The sequence below is a fragment of the Rana temporaria genome, chromosome 11, assembly GCF_905171775.1.
Source record: "Rana temporaria chromosome 11, aRanTem1.1, whole genome shotgun sequence".
NCBI classification, from domain to species: Eukaryota; Metazoa; Chordata; class Amphibia; order Anura; family Ranidae; genus Rana; species Rana temporaria.
In genome coordinates this window covers 43,738,822-43,759,231 of record NC_053499.1, presented here as the reverse complement: position 1 = coordinate 43,759,231, position 20,410 = coordinate 43,738,822, and the positions used below count along the sequence as shown (strand labels likewise).

The following is a 20,410-nucleotide window of genomic DNA, read 5'->3' as shown; positions in this document are numbered from 1 at the left end:
CCGAAGCACACAGCCAGGATAACCAAGGAGTGGCTCTGTAAGAAGCATATCAAGGTTCTGGCGTGGCCTAGCCAGTCTCCAGACCTAAACCCAATAGAGAATCTTTGGAGGGAGCTCAAACTCTGTGTTTCTCAGCGACAGCCCAGAAACCTGACTGATCTAGAGAAGATCTGTGTGGAGGAGTGGGCCAAAATCCCTCCTCCAGTGTGTGCAAACCTGGTGAAAAACTACAAGAAACGTTTGACCTCTGTAATTGCAAACAAAGGCTACTGTACCAAATATTAACATTGATTTTCTCAGGTGTTCAAATACTTATTTGCAGCTGTATCATACAAATAAATAGTTTAAAAAATCATACATTGTGATTTCTGGATTTTTTTTTTTGATTATGTCTCTCACAGTGGACATGCACCTACGATAACAATTTCAGACCCCTCCATTATTTCCAAGTGGGAGAACTTGCAAAATAGCAGGGTGTTCAAATACTTATTTTTCTCACTGTATATATATATAAAATAAAAAAATATATAAAAAAATATTTTTTTTTATAAAAAAAAGGGGGGTTGTCATCCGGGCCCTGTGGATCTCCGGGCCCATGGGGACCCCCGTACCCCTAAATAAATTAAAAAATTGTCCCTTTAATAAAAAATAAAATAAAAATATATTGGAAAAAATATATTTTAATAAAAAAAAAAAAGGGGGGGGGGGTTGCCATCCGGAGCCCTGGGGGCCTTCGAGCCCCTGGGGACCTCCGGACCTCTAAAAAAAATTGTCCCTTTAATAAAAAATAAAATAAAAATATAAAAAAAAAAAAAAGGGGGAGCTGCCATCTGGGGGCCTCCGGGCCCCTGGGGACCTCCGGACCCCTTACAGGTGTACTGCCTGTACCCCCCTGATGGTGGCCCTGCCTACACACCATCAGTCAAAAATCTGACCGTGCCAAAACGCGGTGACGTAAAACACTATGACGTGATGAAAAAATGAAGGTCAATGCTTCCGAGCATGCGTCGACTTGATTCTCAGCATGCGTGGATTTTTGACCGATGGACTTCAACACAGACGATCGTTTTTTTCTATCGTTTTTTTATCCATAGGAAAAATTAAAAACATGTTCTTTTTTTTTTCACCGATGAAAAAAAAACGATGGGTCCCACACACGGTCGGTTTGTCCGATGAAAACGGTCCATCGGTCTGTTTTCATCAGACAAACCGATCGTGTGTACAGGGCTTTAGAGGCGCCTCTCTTCTCTATAATACTCTGTAGATCCTGCTGGATTTTGCTTCTAATCCCCTTTTCTTTTTATATGGACTATAAACTGAAGGACATTATGAATAAATGGTTGTGGAACAAATCATCTGAGTTTCTATTATTTCTAATGGGGAAACTTGCTTTGATATACAAGTGCTTTGGATTACAAGCATGTTTCCGGAACAAACTATGCTCGCAATCCAAGGTTTTACTGTACTACAACAATCTTATGTTCTCTTGCAGCAATTCTTTCCAAGTTCCCTGTCCAATAACTATATAGTACCACTGAGGGCCATTCACACTTAGGTGTGTTCATTGCAGCATGAGTGGTAATATACACGTGTAGGTGTGAATGGGTCTTTATAGACTCCTTTTAACAACAAGTTAAACTGTAGCACATAGATCTGTACCGCCTTTGTGGTGTGGTGGGTCAACATTTTGAGGGTTTAAACCAGGGATCCTCAAACTACGGCCCTCCAGCTGTTGTAGAACTACACATCCCATGAGGCATTGTAACACACTGACATTCACAGACATGACTAGGCATGATGGGAATTGTAGTTCCTGAACAACTGGAGGGCCGTATTTGGAAGACCCATGGTTTAAACAGTCAGCAAGGAGGCAGCATGTTGCCCCCTCGCTGCCTGTCAAATGCCCTCTGAAAAGCAACCCCCCTGCTGATCACTTTCCAGAGGGGCGGCAATAATAGCTGCACATGTGAACAAGCACATACAAATTTACCTGATGCCTAGCAAGCATATATCCCCCTTCCTCGTCCTCTTGTTCTTCAGACTCTTTTTCGGGAACTCTTGGACTTGGTGGTCTGTAATCCTCAATTATTTCCCTGGAACAATAACAAGCACATTTTTATTAATCAGTTTTTAATATGGGGACAGCTAGCTGTTCCTATGGTCCCTGATCCATAGAATGGAAAACCACATCAACAGCAAGAGCCAGTTTCTATCTACACAATATGGCAGAGCTACGTCATACCCGCTATATAAGGGCAGATTTATCACCCCACTGCCCTAGGAACTACCGTATTTATTGCGGTATAACGCGCTCCCCCGTATACCGCGCACCCCTAAAAGTGCCCCCAATCCTGTGGAAAAAAATGTTTTTTGTACTTACAGTTTTGGTGTCTTGCGCGGCGTCCATCGGCGGCCTCGTCGGGTCCGGCGTCCTTCTGCGGCTTCGGGTGTCCTCTTCGTCGGGTTCGGCGTCCTTTTGCGGCTTCGGGTGTTCTCTTCGTCGGGTCCGGCGTCCGTCTGTGGCTTCGGGTGTCCTCTTCGTCGGGTCCGGCGTCCGTCTGCGGCTTCGGGTGTCCTCTTCGTCGGGTCCGGCGTCCTCGCATCCTCCACGCTCGTTTCCCGCGCCGAGTTTGAATACTGCGCCGACATATACAGAGCGCAGTACACTCGTGTATTGTCGGCAATGCTCGGCTACCCGCGCTGACGTCCTGTACGTCCAGGACGTGAGCGCGGAAGAAGCCGAGACTGCCCGACTATACCCGAGTGTACTGCGCTCGGTATATGTCGGTGCAGTATTCAAAACTCGGCGCAGGAAAGCGGGTATCGGCGTATACCGCGCACCCACGATTTTGCCCTGATTTTCAGGGCAAAAAAGTGCGCGGTATACGCCGATAAATACGGTAACTATATTCCAAACAAGTTATAGTGAGGCGGGTTAAAAGGAATGGTTTACAAGGTTCTACCTACCACCCTAAAATAAGGGGGGGGGGGTTCTTTTTTTAGATTTGTGATGGAAGTGCGACGCATTTATACCATCTGTTTTAGAAGGCTATGCTGTGTTTTGACCATAACATAAGATCAGGGCCGATCCGCCCTATAAGCTCACTATGCAAGCCGCTTAGGGCCCCGCAAAGCTGCGGAGGGCCCCCCAAATTACTAGAGGCCCCGCCTGGTGAGAACTCATTTTCGGCCCCTTACCCCGCTTCTCAACTTGCTGGCTGCATGGGAGAAGAGGTAAGAAGTCACCACCCCCCCCGCTTCTCACTTTAATGCAAGATGTCATTTCCGACAGCAGAACATCCCCTCCCCCCGCTTCCGTTGACATCCCATTTTCGGGAGCCCCCCCCCACTTCTCAACTTTAATGTGACATGTCATTTTGCTTAGGGCCCCAGGGAGATCAGGATCGGCACTGCATAAGATTCATACTGAAATGTAAGACAATATTGGTTGTATAGAATGGATCCATTTCTTGTGTTCTAAATTTATCATGATATCTAATATAATAACTGTACCTTGTTTCCCATTGGCTGGAAGAGATGATTTCTGTCTCTTCTGTGCAGAGTTCTGGTTCATCATTTGCCTGTTAAAGATAAATAACAGATGAATGTAAATGGGTAGCACAGTGGCTAAGAGGTTAGTACTTCTGCCTAGCAGCACCAGGGTTGTTGGTTCAAATCTCAGCCATTGCACTACCTGCCTGGAGTTTGCATGTTCTCTCTATGCCTGTGTGGGTTTCCTCCAGGTACTCTGGTTTCCTTCCACACTCCAAAGACATGCTGGTAGATTAATTGGCTCCTGTCTAAACTGGCCCTAGTATGTGTATGGATGTGAAATAGACACCTTTCACACTGAAAACTTAGTAACCAAGCAGGACATGCAGGAGAAAGAAAAAACAATGCTCCGGATGGTGCAGGTAAAAGAGGGTAAGGTTTTATTGTAATAAAACCAAATAGACATAAAAGTGATCACTGTAGCATAAAAAAGGATAAAAGCAATATGGAGAGCAGGTGTACCAATCCTGACGCATTTCGTCCAACTGGACTTCAACTGGGGCATTCGTCCAGTTGGACGAAACGCGTCGGGCTTGGTACACTTGCTCTCCATATTTCTTTTATCCTTTTTTATGCTACAGTGATCACTTTTATGTATATTTGATTTTATTACAATAAAACCTTACCCTCTTTTACCTGCACCATCTGGAGCTTTGTTTTTTCTTTCTCCTGCATGTCCTGCTTGGTTACTAAGTTTTCATACTCCAAGATTGTGCCCACTTCCTGAGTGGATACCACTTTTTCATCATCGATTGTCGCTTTGGAACAAGCAGACTTCTGTCTTTGCCTTTGAATCCGAGTCTGAGCGAATTCACCCACGGTGAGGTTCCAGTCCAGGACTTCAGCCTTATATCTGGATATCCTGTGTGGAGTCTACCATTGGGCCTTCATCCAGCTGAGCAGATTCGAGTGGAGTCCTTCCATGCGCATATGATCTGTTGTCACTGACAAGCAGATCCACGTCATTCGGTAAGAGTATTCCATCTACTCCTGTTTTTATCGTGCAGAATGTCCCCTCCATGATGATGATGATGTGGTCATATACTTTCTACTGACGGACTTTTGTTTGTCTTGGTGCTTCCATTATCAACTAACGGACACTCATTCACATGTTACTGTGGCTTAATTGTATTTATTTATCCATGGTTTTTCACTTATTTATTGCTTATAAGTGTTTCTACTAGCGCTACATATTTTTTCACCAATGGAAGAAGGTGGCCTGGTCTGGTGAATCATATGGGTGGCCAGGTACATGTGCGTTGCTTACCTGATTTAAACAGAGGAATACTGGAAATGCAATGGTAGACATAGAAAAACTTTTTCATAGACAGGCAAATGCTTCCCCAAGAATAGGAAGACATCTGCCAAAGTGGAACTAAACTCTCTCAATCACCTATTTAAATGCTTATGCTGCTAGTATTCAGGGCCGCTAATAAGGCAGTACAACTAACCCCCGTGTACTAGGCCCAGGCTTCATCAGTTAAAAAGGGGGGCCCAGCAGTACTGTCTTATTGCTGACACTTGTGACTCTTGTGCAGTGCATGGGAGCCTTGCTTTCATTACCGCCTAATTCAAAGGTGTTTTGTTTCATAACACAGTTTCTTTAACCCCTTAACGCCCGCCGCACGACTATTTACGTCCGCACAATGGCACGGACAGGCAGAAGGGCGTATATATACGTCCTTGCCTTCTAGCGGGTGGGGGGTGCGATCGGGACCCCCTCCGCTGCGTGCGGCGGGCGGATCCCCTCGGGGAGCGATCCGGGACGACGGCGCGGCTATTCGTTTATAGCTGTAAACGAATGTAAACACGGCTTCCCCGTGCTTCACTGTGGCGGCGTATCGATCGAGTGATCCCTTATATAAGGGAGACTCGATCGATGACGTCAATCCTACAGCCACACCCTCCTACAGTTGTAAACACACACAAAGTGAACACTAACTCCTACAGCGCCCCCTCTGTTTAACTCCCAAACTGCAACTGTCATTTTCACAATAAACAATGCAATTTAAATGCATTTTTTGCTGTGAAAATGACAATGGTCCCAAAAATGTGTCAAAATTGTCCGAAGTGTCCGCCATAATGTCACAGTCACAAAAAAAATCGCTGATCGCCGCCAATAGTAGTAAAAAAAAAAAAATTCATAAAAATGCAATAAAACTATCCCCTACTTTGTAAACGCTATAAATTTTGCGCAAACCAATAGATAAACGTTTATTGCGATTTTTTTTACCAAAAATAGGTAGAAGAATACGTATCGGCCTAAACTGAGGACATTTTTTTTTATATATATATATATATATGTTTTTGGGGGATATTTTTTATAGCAAAAAGTAAAAAATATTGCATTTTTTTCAAAATTGTCGCTCTATTTTTGTTTATAGCGCAAAAAATAAAAACCGCAGAGGTGATCAAATACCACCAAAAGAAAGCTCTATTTGTGGGGAAAAAAGGACGCCAATTTTGTTTGGGAGCCACGTCGCACGACCGCGCAAATTGTCTGTTAAAGCGACGCAGTGCCGAATCGCAAAACCTGGCCTGGGCATTTAGCTGCAAAATGGTCCGGGGCTTAAGTGGTTAAAAGCTACAATGTTTACTATAAATACTGGTAACATTGTATTTCACAAGACCTTCAAAATGTACTTTTTTTATACTGTGTACAAAATGACATTTTAAGTTTCTCATTCTTTTCTCTTCTGTGCGCATTTCCCACATGGGAAGCACTGCAAGAAAAACAGGGGTGCCGATTAATTGTTAATGGCACCCCAAATGCATCTTGCAAACAAAGCACATTTGCAGCCACCAAACCGCATGGTACCGCAGTGCTAGCACTAATATTTGCTTGTGCCAGTGCATTTTGCAGCCCATTCAAATGTCAAAACCAGAACGTGAGGAACCACACAGGATTGCGCACCCATCAGTGTGAACAAGCCCTTAAGACAGGATCAAACAGCAACTGCACTAAGATTTATTTTTTTATTAAAAGTCAGCAGCTACTGTAGCTGTTGATGTTTAAAAATCAGTGCCTTAACCAGCCCATAGATTCCAGAGATGTCTTCTTGCAGTTGATTCTTCTCACCGCTGCACCCCTGGTGATGCCATCTTGGATTTGTAGTTTGACTGTGACTTCTGTATGGCACAAGGAGAAAGGTCCCGCAGCCTCCTGGGAGGTGTGATGTGGTGCAGAAGTCTGCAGGCAAGGGGGGGGGGGGGTGAGTGATGCCATCCTCAACCAGAGGATTGCAGAAGTGGAAGCAGATACCAACAAAAAAACTGTAACTGCAGGCTGGGGAGGGAAGGAGGGAAACAGCAGTGCTTCACCTTTTCAGCGAACTTTAACTTCAAGCAATATGTGGGTAAGGTTGGCCAAAAATTGATCGAATGTCGTCCAGTTCAGCAGAGACTAGCCTAGATTTGATCGATCTATGGGTAGGCTGGTTGTACTGAAGTCGATCCATTGGTTGACTTGGGCATATAACCAGCCTGTCAGACTTTTTACATGTGACTACTGCTGGTGGCTATAACCACTAACAGTAATCATTGTGCCCTGCTGGCCAAGGAGGCTCGATGCTAGCAGAACACAATAGTGCTGTGGGAGACAGTGTTAATGGGGGAATTGAGAAATTTTATTTCCTTCCAGCACATATTCTATGGGCTGCTTAAAGTGTTTGTAAACCCTTTACAACCACTTTAACCAACAGGTAAGCCTAGATTAAGGCTTACCTGTAGGTGCTTGAAATATCTTCTAAACCTCCCAGGTTTAGGAGATATTTACTATAATCATGGGCACCGCTGTCTACAGTGCATGCGCCGTAGACAAGCGGCGCAGGCACACTGTAGTGTGCCATTCCTCATTGAGGCCGTGCCGTCACTGCTGGGAGTGACGTCATCGCAGCTCCGGCCAATTGGAGCGCCGGAGCCGCGATACGTGGAAGTAACACCTGGCAAAAGATGTTGGCTGCCCGGGCGTTGAGGCTTAGATCGGAGGTGAGTATTACATAATGAGCTAGTATGCCATGCATACTAGCTCATTATGCCATTGTCTTGCAGGTGGTGTTTTTTTTCCCTGGGTTTACTTCCTCTTTAAGGACAGCACATTCTCAGAGGGTTAAGCTTCCGGGCCAAATATATATGTGTGTATGGCAGCTGGTCTGACAGAAGCTGGCTGAATGTCTGAGGCCCCGTACACACGACCGAGTTTCTCGGCAGAATTCAGCCAGAAACTCGGTCGGAGCTGGATTCTGCTGAGAAACTCAGTCGTGTGTACACTTTTCAGCGAGGAAGCCGACGAGTAACTCGTCGGGACGAAAAGAGAACATGTTCTCTATTTCCTCGTTGTTCAATGAGGAAAGTCGGCCCGCCGAAATCTCGGCGGCTTCCACACTGAACTCGACGAGGAACTCGATGTGTTTGGCACGTCGAGTTCCTCGGACATGTGTACGGGGCCTGACTTCTGTCGAGGTCTGCCATTTGGCATCCGATCAGCGCTCTCAGCCAATGGCTGCAAGCGCTGACCGTTGGGTTGCCACCTCATCCCTTTAAACCCGAACACATATGAATTACACAGGTTCTGAGGCTAATTTAATGCAGATAAGGCACCAAGTGAGTTTAATTACCAACTCAATAAGCCTCAGAACCTGTGTAATTAATATGTTTTCGGGTTTAAAGGGATGAGGTGGCAACCCTAGCTGACCACTGTGTTCTGGGGGGACGGAGACTGCGGGGCGTCCCCCTGTCAGAACACAATAGCTCAGTGGGGAGATTGATGTACTAACATTGAATTGTTAGTACATGATCTCCTTCTAAAATCTTCAGGTTTTTTTCATTCAGCCTGCTGGGTTGAACCAAAAAGAACTGATTCAGATACAATTGTGTATCTTTAGGCGGGCGTAGCGTATCTCCTATATAATTTTGAGAGGCGATTATGGTATTCAGAAAGATTATGCGCCCGAAGTTACGGCGGCGTAGTGTATAAGGGCCGGCGTAAGCCCGCCTAATTCAAATATGGAAGATGAGGGCGTGTTTTATGTAAATTAAGTGTGACCCCACGTAACTGACGTTTCTAACGAACGGCGCATGCGCCGTCCGTGAACGTATCCCAGTGCGCTTGCTCCTAATTACGCCGCAAATAGTCAATGCTTTCGACGTGAACGTAACTTACGCAAAGCCCTATTCGCGAACGACTTACGCAAACGACGTAAACGATGGAAAATTCAACGCTGTCCCGATGTCCATACTTAACATTGGCTACGCCTCATATAGCAGGGGTAACTTTACGCCGGAAAAAGCCTTACGTAAACGACGTAAAAAAATCCACCGGGCGCACGTACGTTTCTGAATCGGCGTATCTAGCTGATTTGCATATTCTACGTGGAAATCAACGGAAGCGCCACCTAGCGGCCAGCGTAAATATACTCAGACCCCTCTACACCCCAGATATCCCTCCCAGCACTCTGACCCCTCTACATCCCAGATGTCCCCCCAGCACTCTGACCCCTCTACACCCTAGATCAGGGATCCTCAAACTACGGCCCTCCAGCTGTTGCGGAACTACACATCCCATGAGGCATTGCAAAACTCTAACATTCACAGACATGACTAGGCATGATGGGAATTGTAGTTCCTGAACAACTGGAGGGCCATAGTTTGAAGACCCATGCCCTAGATATTCACCCCAGCACTGTAACCATATACCATAAGATACCCCTTGTATTGTGACCCCACTACATCCCTGATACCCCCTACACTGTGGCCTCTCTACATCCCTTCCTTTGAGTCCCGAGCATTCAAGCTGCATAGGGCAGGGTCAGAGCATCATTGGCGCTCTGGCCCTGCCCCTCCCTGCTGGCTGGGAAATAATATGTATCATTCTGCACAGCACGGCGCCCCGCTGCCAGCCTGCCTCCCCTGTGTATCCATCACTCTCAGTGCCATCATGGGGCCCCCAATTTTGGGGCAGCGTGGGCTCAAGAACAAGCTGCTTTGGGGAAAGTGCAGGGGCCCCCCATGCAGCTGGGGCCGCTGGGCAGTGCCCAGGTGTGCCCTCTCATTAAGACAGTCCTGCCATTACCTCTACTTCTTCATTGCGGGTTGTCCCTTCATCTTCTTCCTCCACCTGTGCTTCTGTGTTGTATGTATGGGTCTCCTCCGTGGCTCTGGTCTGCTCTGTCTGTTCCCCGTCTGTAAATCTGGGCTCTTCTTGCTCCTCTGCGGCCTGCGCAGCTCCTCTTAGCTTCCTCTGCACCAGTTTCTGAGACCAGTCGCTGAATCCCTCATCTTCCTCCGTCTCCCAGGGACCAGCTGGCTTTAGTCCCACACTGAAAATCACAGATCATAAAAAATGACTTCATAGAAAACTATTCACATCTGCACTTCTAGGATAGACCATCTGCAGAAAAACAGAAAGATCTCTCTTTTTTTCTTATTAATTCTTTTAGTTTTTGATTTTTGTTTACTGGACAGTGAAACATACAACACTGTAGAATACATAGAAAGTGAATTGGTATCTGGTAACTAAACTTCATTATACTCCCAAAAGTACAAAACAAAAGCTTATAAAATAAAGTTCCTTTCAAGGTGAGACTCGTTCAATCCTCTGAATACAGATGACCAACTGTCAAACTCGTTCAACGAATATAATGACTTCTTTAAATGTGGATCATGGCATACGCATCTTAAGGACAAACCCTCTTCATCAGGGCTTAAAGAAAGAGGGTTTTCCCCAGAAATGTGTAAGTCATAATTGAGGCAACAATTACATGTTGTTGAATGGTTTCAACAATTGGTTATCCATATCAAGCAATTAAGCGAGCAAAGAGAAAGTGAAGTTAAAGGGGTTGTAAAGGATTTTTTTTCCCCCCTAAATAGCTTCCTTTACCTTAGTGCAGTCCTCCTTCACTTAACTCCCTTCCTTCCATTTTGCTTTTAAATTTCCTTATTTCTTCTGAGAAATCCTCACTTCCTGTTCTTCTGTCTGTAACTCCACACAGTAATGCAAGGCTTTCTCCCTGGTGTTTCTCTTTCGGGGGGAGGGGGCGAGCAGGAGTGTCAGGACGCCCATTAACACACAGCTCCGTACTGCCTCGCCTCCCTGTACATTGAAACAGTGCGCTCTGCACTGTCTGTCACAAAGGGAGGCGGGGCTGTGCTACGAGCGGTGTAACATACAGATCTATCAGACAGAGATGCGCTCTGTCTGCCTGATGATCTGTATCTGTATCAGCGCACTGGAGACAGATGGTGGGCGGGTGTTGGAGGACGGGGGCGGTGCTAGGAGTTGGAGAGGGACAAGAGGAAGAGGACACCACCTCTATGGGAGGCACTGCACTCCCTCCCTCCCGCCCCCCGAGATTTTCAACTTCGTCGGCGATCGTTCAGCCCAGCCTCCTGGGATTGATGACACACATCTCCCAGGAGGCATAGCAGCGCTGGATGCGGCGGAGAGGCCATTCCGCCGCAACTGGGAAATAAACTCACAGGAATAAAACCGTGAGTTTTTAAAAGAAAATAAAAAAACATGCCAATTATATTTAAGGGGGCAGTGTTAAATAGGATGCTAATAAGTTGTAAAATAGGGTGGAACTCCGCTTTAACACGCAGTAACATGAGATTAGCAAAAGCAGCCCCAAGGGTTGTGCCAGTGGAATCGAACTTCCCCTGCCACTGTATGTGTTGTACGTCACTGCGTTTGAGAACGAGGAGATTTTGTCTTGACAGTGTGTACGCAAAGCAAGCTTGTCAAGTTTCTCCACAAGCCTAACAAGGAACTCGTCGAGGAAAACGATGTGTCTTTTCCGACGAGTTCCTCGGTCGTGTGTACGAGGCCAAAGTCATGGAAAACTTCTGGAGACAACCTCCTGGAACTGCAGCTGCGGATTAAGCAATCACGCACACAATCATGACAAACAAGCCATTTCCCAGCTTGACAACACATGGGAGAAGTATTCCCCAAACTGGAAAGGATGATTCCGCAATCTCATTATTAACTTGATACAAATACAAACAAGAGATTAGCATTCAAAGACCACAAAAAGCTGCAGGTTTCCAATTCCTGGAAGTCCGCAAGGCTGAGATAAGCTGGACAAACACGAGCAAATCTTTTTTTTAAGACTCAACAAATAATCCGGTATGTGCAAACAATTGTTCAGCAACAGGCATATGGCCATACGATGTCAGATGATTGTTACTTCACCAAGGCAGGCAGGATCTAATGGACATCTCATTTCTTTTCAGCTAGATCACTGGCCACAGGTGGTTAGATTTATGTTTGAACATTCATAGAAAAATCAGTTGTCAGAACTTTCTTTCTTCCCATCAACTAATTTTGTTCAAAAGCCCTTAAAATGTAATCCAGACTTGCTATTTGAAAGGAATGTCAAACATATTAAAGCCTAACTCCACCTTTAGCGAAATTGAAAATGCTAAATCTGGTGCAGCTCTACATAGAAACCAATCAGCTACTGCGCTTTATTGAACAAGCTGAAGTTAGAAGCTGATTGACTACCATCCACATCTGCACCAGATTCCGTGTGCCCCAGTCTTAGTAAATTTCCCCTAGTCACTATTACTTAAAGGGGTTGTAAAGGTAAAAAAAGAAATCCTAAATAGCTTCCTTTACCTTAGTGCAGTCCTCCTTCACTTACCTCATCCTTCCATTTTGCTTTTAAATGTTCTTATTTCTTCTGAGAAATCCTCACTTCCTGTTCTTCTGTCTGTAACTCCACACAGTAATGCAAGGCTTTCTCCCTGGTGTGGAGTGTCATGCTCGCCCCCTCCCTTGGACTACTGGAGAGTCAAGATGCTCTCTACATTGCAGATAGAGAAAGTAGCTGTGTGTTATTGGGTGTCCTGACTCTCCTCTAGTCCAAGGGAGGGGTCGAGCATGACACTCCACACCAGGGAGAAAGACTTGCATTACTGTGTGGAGTTACAGACAGAAGAACAGGGCCCAATGAGTTGTCAGTCCGCCCCTGATGAAGACATACATACGCCTCCTTCCTATTTCTTAATGACGCTTCCTTGCTCTTGCATAAGCCTTATACCGAGTACACACGATCGGAATTTCCGATGGAAAAAGTCTGACTGACTTTTTCCATCGGATATTCCGATCGTGTGTAGCCCCATCAAAGTTTTTTCAATGGAAATTCCGATGAATTCCATCGGAGTTTAGATATAGAACATGTTCTATTTTTCTCCAATGGAGTTCCATCGTGATTTGGCCGGGCAAATGCCCAATCATGTGTACATGGCATTAGTCTGCATCTGACATCACAGCGAGGTGCACCCTTCATGTAAATTTGGTAAGTTCTTTATTATGTGTGCCCAATGCAAAAAGTAATACCGGGGGGATTATGCATGAGTTGAGGGGACTATAGGGTACAGGGGGTGAATTTTGTGCCCACTCTTACTGGTTATCTGTCTGCGTGGAGTTCTCATCATCTAGGTCGTCCGGAGACTGTCCTTCACCTCCCAGCTGCTGCTGTCTCTCTCTTCTACGACGCTCCCGTGCTGTTTCCTCCTCATCTTCCACACTCCACTGAGTGGTCAATCTGTCATACACAAGAAAGATAACATTTCAGTTTTATTCAGCTATATCACAGTTATATCAAAACAAAAGGTGTGCAGAGTCTTAAAGTTGGAGTAAACTCCCATAGTTGAAAGTTACCTACAGGTAAGCCTATAATAAGGCTTACGTATAGATACAGTAAACATCTCCTAAACATGCACTGTTTAAGAGATATTTACTTCTGAATGGCCCAGTGACGTCACCGGCGCATGTGCTCTGAAGGAACAGCATGCCCGTGCTGTTCCTCCAGAGTCCTGTGATGTAAATAGCGGCTCCTGTGCGCATGACAGAGGAAGCAAACCCAGAAGGAAGAACTGGTAAAGATGGAAGCCCTGTCGCTAGAGGGCTTTGTTTTAAAGGTAAGTTTCACGTAATGTGCTAGTATGCAATGGCGGTTTACTACCGCTTTAAGCCTAGTACAAAGGGGCCGAATGTCGGGTGACATTGGCTAGTTCAATAAAAACTGTCCGACATTTGGTACTTGTGTATGGCAGTCGGTCTGACAGGACAAGCACACTGGAAAACCAGCAGCCGACCGTTTCCTGATCAGCGCTCTCAGCCACTGGCTGAGAGCGCTGACCGGAGTGTTCTAGCGGGGGAGGGGGCGGTCCCACTGTCAGAACACAATAGAACACTGGGTTGAATGAAAAAAAAAAGTTGGTTTTCCGCAGAAAAAAGCCACAGCTTTAGTAGAAAAGCTTGCCGCCTGTCAGCATTCTGTAAAGAAGCACCCTTGCTGTTTGTGTGGAAGCAGTGGTCTCTCTGTAGAAGGCCAACACACCCTCTACTGAGTCAAAGCTAGAGCTCTCCAATTAACTAAGAGCATGAGATTAGATTGTAAGCTCCTTGAGGACATGAACTGATGTCAATGTGCAGTATGTAAAGAGCTGCATAAATTGTTGGCGCTATATTAATACCTAAAAGAAAAACAGTGGCTAAAAACTTTCTTACTCATACTTAGTCTCATACAAAGGGTCACTTTTGAATTACTCATTTACATTGCTGTATTGTATTCTATAAGGAAATCCAAAGTGAACTCCCCCCGACTTTTGCTTCTGGCCTTTTTAATCCCCCAGAAGGGTGTGTTGCCAACAAATTAAGACTGGCAGCTGAGCAGCGGTGACATTAGCTGTCCCTGGCACACCCTGTCCACTCCCAGGAATCTGTGTCTTCTGGCATTGTACACATGCGTGTTCTCACGCATCTGCATCCTGCTGACCTCTGACCATCACATCCAGTGGGTGAACAGTATTTCAGAATGATACAGTACACACATGTAACCATGAGCTTCTAAAAGGAACAATATGCCCTTTGAGTTTATACCTACACAGCTTACTGCTTACTCAAATCCTACTCACAGTCATGTTCTACTATTTACCCAACAACTTTGTACAGGAAGTTTACAGCGAAGTCACCGTGACCTTTCAGCATAATTTTGTACTTCTCACTTGCTTTCTAAGTAATTTGTACTGCGATGTGTCATATATCGGTGCTATATCCACTTTTGCCCCCTTAATGACCAGGCCATTTTTTGCAATACGGCACTGCGTCGTTTTAACTGACAATTGCGCAGCCGTGCGACATTGTACCCAAACAAAATTGACGTCCTTTTTTTTCACACAAATAGAGCTTTCTTTGGTGGTATTTCATCACCTCTGCGGTTTTCATTTTTTGCGCTATAAACAAACAAAAAACAAAAAAAGAGCAACAATTTTGAAAAAATATATATATTTTTTTACTTTTTGCTATAATACATATCCAAAAAAATATTTTTGGTAAAAAGAATCGCAATAGGCATATATCAATTGGTTTGCACAAAAGTTATGGGGCTGGATTCAGAGAGATCGGCGTATCTTTAGAGCGGCGTAGCGCATCTGATATGCGCTACGCCAACGTAACATATAGAGGCTCCTACTGTATTCACAAAGCACTTACTCCCTTTCTTGCGCCGGCGTAATGTAAAATGGCCGGCGTAAGCCAGCCTAATTCAAAGTAGCAAGGCAGCGGGCGTGTTGTATTAAAATTAACCGTGACCCCATGTAAATGCATGGCCGAACGTACGGCGCATGCGCGCACATGCTCACAATCACGTCAAATTTACTCCCAAAGATACGCCGGCTCAATGCCTGTGACGTGAACGTAACCTCGGCCCAGCCCCATTCACGTACGACTTACGTAAACAATGTAAAATTTCGACGCTTGTTCCGACGTCCATACCTTTGCATTACTTGCGCCTCATATAGCAGGGGTAACTTTACGCCAGACGTACGCCTTACGTAAACGGCGTAGCTTACTGCGACAGGCGCAAGTACGTTCATGAATCGGCGTATCTAGCTCATTTACATATTCGACGCATAATTCCACGGAAGCGCCCATAGTGGCCAGCGTAAATATGCACCCAAGATACGACGGCGTAGGAGACTTACGTTGGTCGTATCTTGGCAAAATTCAGGCGTATCTTGTTTCCTGAATACAGCGCATAGATACGACAGCGCATCCTTGAACTTACGCCGCGTATAAACAGATACGTCGGCGTAAGTTGTCTGTGAATCCGGGCCGTAGCGTCTACAAACTACAGGATATATTTAGGGACTTTTATTGTTTTTGTTTTTAATAGTAATGCCAGCGATCTGAGATTTTTAGCAGGACTTCGACATTGCGGCGGACAAATCTGACCCCAAATGACACTTTTTGGGGAGAAGTGACATTATTACATTGATCAGTGCTATAAAAATGCACTGATCAATGTATAAATGACACTGACAGGGAAGGGGTTAACACTTTGGGCCATCAAGGGGTTAAGTGTGTTCCCTCGACGTGTTCTAATTGTATGGGGGATGGGCTACCAGGGACATGACAGAGATCACTGTTCCCGATCACTGGTAACAGTAGAGCTCTGACATGTCCCCTGTCAGAACGTGGAATCGCCTTGTTTACAAAACACAGTTCCTCATTCTGCCTCTGTAATAGGCGATCGTAAGTCGCCGACGGACATCGAGTCCAGTACAGATACGGCGATTCGCGCAGGAGAGCCGACCTGCTGCAGTATATCTGCGTGAGCAGGTTGGCAAGTTATACATGAAACACTGAAAATAATAAAAGAACAATATAAAACATTAATTTCATAGAAATAGTAAATTGAAAGTCTAGAAATTAGACAGATACGGGATCTTCTGGAGAACAATAGATATATCTGTCCAAACACACCACAATGGGGTCATTTGCTAAAAATTGGACAGCGCAAAATCTGGTGCATAGAAACCAATCAGCTTCCAGGTTTTATTGCCAAAGATTAATTTCATAAGCAAAAAGTAGAAGCTGATTGGCTACAATGCACAGCTGCACCAGATTCTGAATGCTCCAGTTTTAATAAGTCTACCCCTATGTGACTTGGCAGACAGACAGAGGAGGGTTAGGTATGGTTAATTACTCTCTTGCCTCTGTTCAGTTAGAAAGAGGAAAGACATGCCTGTTGTACAGAGATTCCCAAACACCATGTCCCATAACGAGTGATAATAATGGTCGTAATTGTCAGCTTCCCTCCCACTGGGATAGTCCTGGAGAGTTCAATCTATACCAGATGTGACATATCTAGTAGGAAGAGGCCATTTATAATTTGGGCCATATACATTACAATTTGAATGAACAATGACCTTTAGATCTACAGTATGTAAATAATTAATGCAAAGTAAATGGGTTGTTTAGGTAGGTCATCATGCTACACAGTTGTTGAAGATGTTGTACAGATAAGGAATATTCTGCATACAAATTTTTTATTGAAATGCTAGTTGAATGTCATGTTAATCCTAATGCCGCGTACACACGATCAGTCTCTTGCCCGGCCAAACTCACATCGGAATTCCGACGGAATTCCATTGGAGTAAAAGAGAACATGTTCTCTATGTATGAATCTATGAATTCCTCGGAATATCTGATGGAAAATCTCAGATGGGCATACACGCGGTCGGAATTTCCGATGGAAAAAGTCCTTATGAAAGTCATATGAAATAAAGATACAAGACTGAACTTCCAAGAGTGCCAGCTCTTCGGTGTTTATGTACAGTACAGACCAAAAGTTTAGACACACCTTCTCATTCAAAGAGTTTTCTTTATTTTCATGACTATGAAAATTGTAGATTCACACTGAAGGCATCAAAACTATGAATTAACACATGTGGAATTATACATAACAAAAAAGTGTGAAACAACTGAAAATATATTTCATATTCTAGGTTCTTCCACCTTTTGCAGCAGACACATCTCTAGAACTGTTAAGAGAAGACTGTGTGAATCAGGCCTTCATGGTAGAATATCTGCTAGGAAACCACTGCTAGAGAAAGGCAACAAGCAGATGAGACTTGTTTGGGCTAAAGAACACAAGGAATGGACATTAGACCCGTGGAAATCTGTGCTTTGGTCTGATGAGTCCAAACTTGAGATCTTTGGTTCCAACCCCGTGTCTTTGTGCAATGCAGAAAAGGTGAACGGATGGACTCTACATGCCTGGTTCCCACCGTGAAGCATGGAGGAGGAGGTGTGATGGTGTGGGGGTGCTTTGCTGGTGACACTGTTGGGGGTTTATTCAAAATTGAAGGCATACTGAACCAGCATGGCTACCACAGCATCTTGCAGCGGCATGCTATTCCATCCGGTTTGCGTTTAGTTGGACCATCATTTATTTTTCAACAGGACAATGACCCCAAACACACCTCCCGGCTGTGAAAGGGCTATTTGACCAAGAAGGAGAGTGATGGGGTTCTGCGCCAGGTGACTACCTCTTGAAGCTCATCAAGAGAATGCCAAGAGCGTGCCAAGCAGTAATCAAAGCAAAAGATGGCTACTTTGAAGAACCTAGAATATGAAATATATTTTCAGTTGTTTCACACTTATTTGTTATGTATAATTCCACATGTGTTAATTCATAGTTTTGATAATCTACAATTTTCATAGTCATCAAAATAAAGAAAACTCTTTGAATGAGAAGGTGTGTCCAAACTTTTGGTCTGTACTGTATGTTTCGATTCCGCATGTGGGAGGGACATGCTGAGCCAGAGCACCTGGACTAGGTGTGCTGCCATCTACTCCAGTATCCGGTTTTCTCTGTTCAGAGCGGTGTACCTTTGTGTTGGATGCACCCAGAGGATCCAGCACTGTCCAGCTGAGAGCTTCTTCTCTTCTAGCAGTGCCAGGCCGCCATGTTTTCTTGTGACGTCAATGCTAGGCTGCCAGCTGTCCAGGTTCGGCCAGCACGCCTCCCAATGATACGCTAACAGGTATGCCCCTTCTCCTCTTCTCTATGAAAAGCTATGCCTCCTGGGATATGTGACGTACATATCCCAGGGGGCACAGTGAGCAGTGTGTGCATCATTTGCCTAAGGCGAGTGATGTGCTTAGGGTGGCGGCGCGGACATTCTATTAAAAAAATAGGTAAACAAAAGAGGACAGGAGAAGGGGCGGAGAGGCAGGATTGTGTCTGGGGGGCTGAAGGTCCGCTTTAACCTGGCGCTGGCCCTGGGTGTCTTAGGGTGAGCCTACTTAAGTATAGTAGAACAGGAAGTGTGTCATTGGTAGGCATGTGCATTTCGTTTCGTTCCGAATCGAAATTCGGACAAATTTTTCATTATTCGAACATTCGGATGCATACGAATGCCCGAATTGTAATATTAACGAATTTAACCGAATCCGAACGAACGTTTTCGAATCGAAAACCTGTGAACGAAATTCGGTCGAATTCGAAAACAAATTCTATTCGACTCGAATTCGAAAACAAATTCTATTCAAATCGAATTCGAAAACAATTCGATTTGATTCGAAAACAAATTCGAATGAAAATCGAAAGCAAATTTGAATCAAAATCTAAAAAATATAAATCGATTTCTAAAAAAGAATACAATAAAATAGAATAATAAAACAATTGAATGAAAATCAAAGAATAGTAAATAACAGAATGGAATTGAATAGAATGTAATCAAATACAATAGAATATGACCTGGCTTCTTCTATCTTCTATCTATCTTCCATTTTCTGAAATTCGAAATTCATATAGAATGAACTCAAATTCGAATAGAAAAATATTAGAATAGAGTAGAATAAAATATATTATTATTCTACTCTTCTAATATTTTTCTATTCGAATTTGAGTTCATTCTATATGAATTTCGAATTTCAGAAAATGGAAGATAGATAGAAGAAGCCAGGTCATATTCTATTGTATTTGATTACATTCTATTCAATTCCATTCTGTTCTTTACTATTCTTTGATTTTCATTCTATTGTTTTATTATTTTATATTCTATTTTATTGTATTCTTTTTTAGAAATCGATTTATATTTTTTAGATTTTGATTCAAATTTGCTTTCAATTTTCATTCCAATTTGTTTTCGAATCGAATTGTTTTTGAGTTCGATCCGAATAGAATTTGTTTTCGAATCCGATTGAAATATTTTCGAATCCGACCAAATTTTTTGAAATTCGGTCAAAATTGAACGAATTCCGAAAACGAACACATGTAACGAATCTAACTTAACGAAATTAATTAAATAACGAATTAAAACGAAACAAAACAAATTTTTCCCTTTTGCACATGCCTGGTCATTGGTAGAATTGCCAGGTAAAAATAAAGAAATAAAGCCGGATTAAAACAAAAATAATAATAATGCAGCCCCCTCATGAAAGCACTGGTATGCTGCAATATTTAACTTTCTGTTCTTGGATAGAAATAAAAAGACTTTAGCTGGCATTTTTCAGTTTTTTTAAGATTCGGGTCTAGCTGCTCAATTTAACATCATCGTCCGGAGGACTGGTGGACACGTGCCAGCCGCTGACCTTTCATGCATGCCGTCAAAACTTGGCACGGTGTTTGTAAAGGATGTAATACTTAACAGTGGCTTGTTGAGAGATAAAGCGGAATAATCCAAAGCTGTGAAGAAATTAATGATGCTCTGAGCTGTTTGCAGAGCAGATGAGGGTGTAATACTCTGCAGATTCAACAGGCTGATTCATCCTCTGTTGTTAAGGGGCGTGAATGAAAAACAGAAGAACTGACACGTAACCATATAACCCCTCTAGGACTTAGATTCACAGTATTTTGCTGCACAAATATATTGGCTGTAATACAATACATGTAAATGCGCTTTTATAAAAAGGGTTACCAACCCTAAACCCAAAGCTTCTCCATATAAAGAATCCAGTAATAACAATTACAGATGTCCATGTATGGCTTAACATATTTTTGCTCTTTAGGCCTCATTTACACAGTCATATATAGGTAGATTCAGGTACAATTTACTTGCC

General features: G+C 43.9%; 1 protein-coding gene across 2 annotated transcripts in view; it reads right to left on the bottom strand.

Annotated features, from left to right (window-relative positions):
• The window catches only part of LSP1 (lymphocyte specific protein 1), a 152,607-nt gene that overhangs the window by 42,206 nt on the left and 89,991 nt on the right, over positions 1–20,410 (bottom strand). For both annotated transcript variants that reach the window (XM_040328454.1, XM_040328455.1), the window contains exons 2-5: positions 12,960–13,100; positions 9,623–9,869; positions 3,514–3,581; positions 1,991–2,093 (exon numbers count right to left, since the gene is read on the bottom strand). In XM_040328454.1, the coding sequence (XP_040184388.1) occupies positions 1,991–2,093; positions 3,514–3,581; positions 9,623–9,869; positions 12,960–13,100 (559 nt within the window). The remainder of the gene's footprint in view (positions 1–1,990; positions 2,094–3,513; positions 3,582–9,622; positions 9,870–12,959; positions 13,101–20,410) is intronic.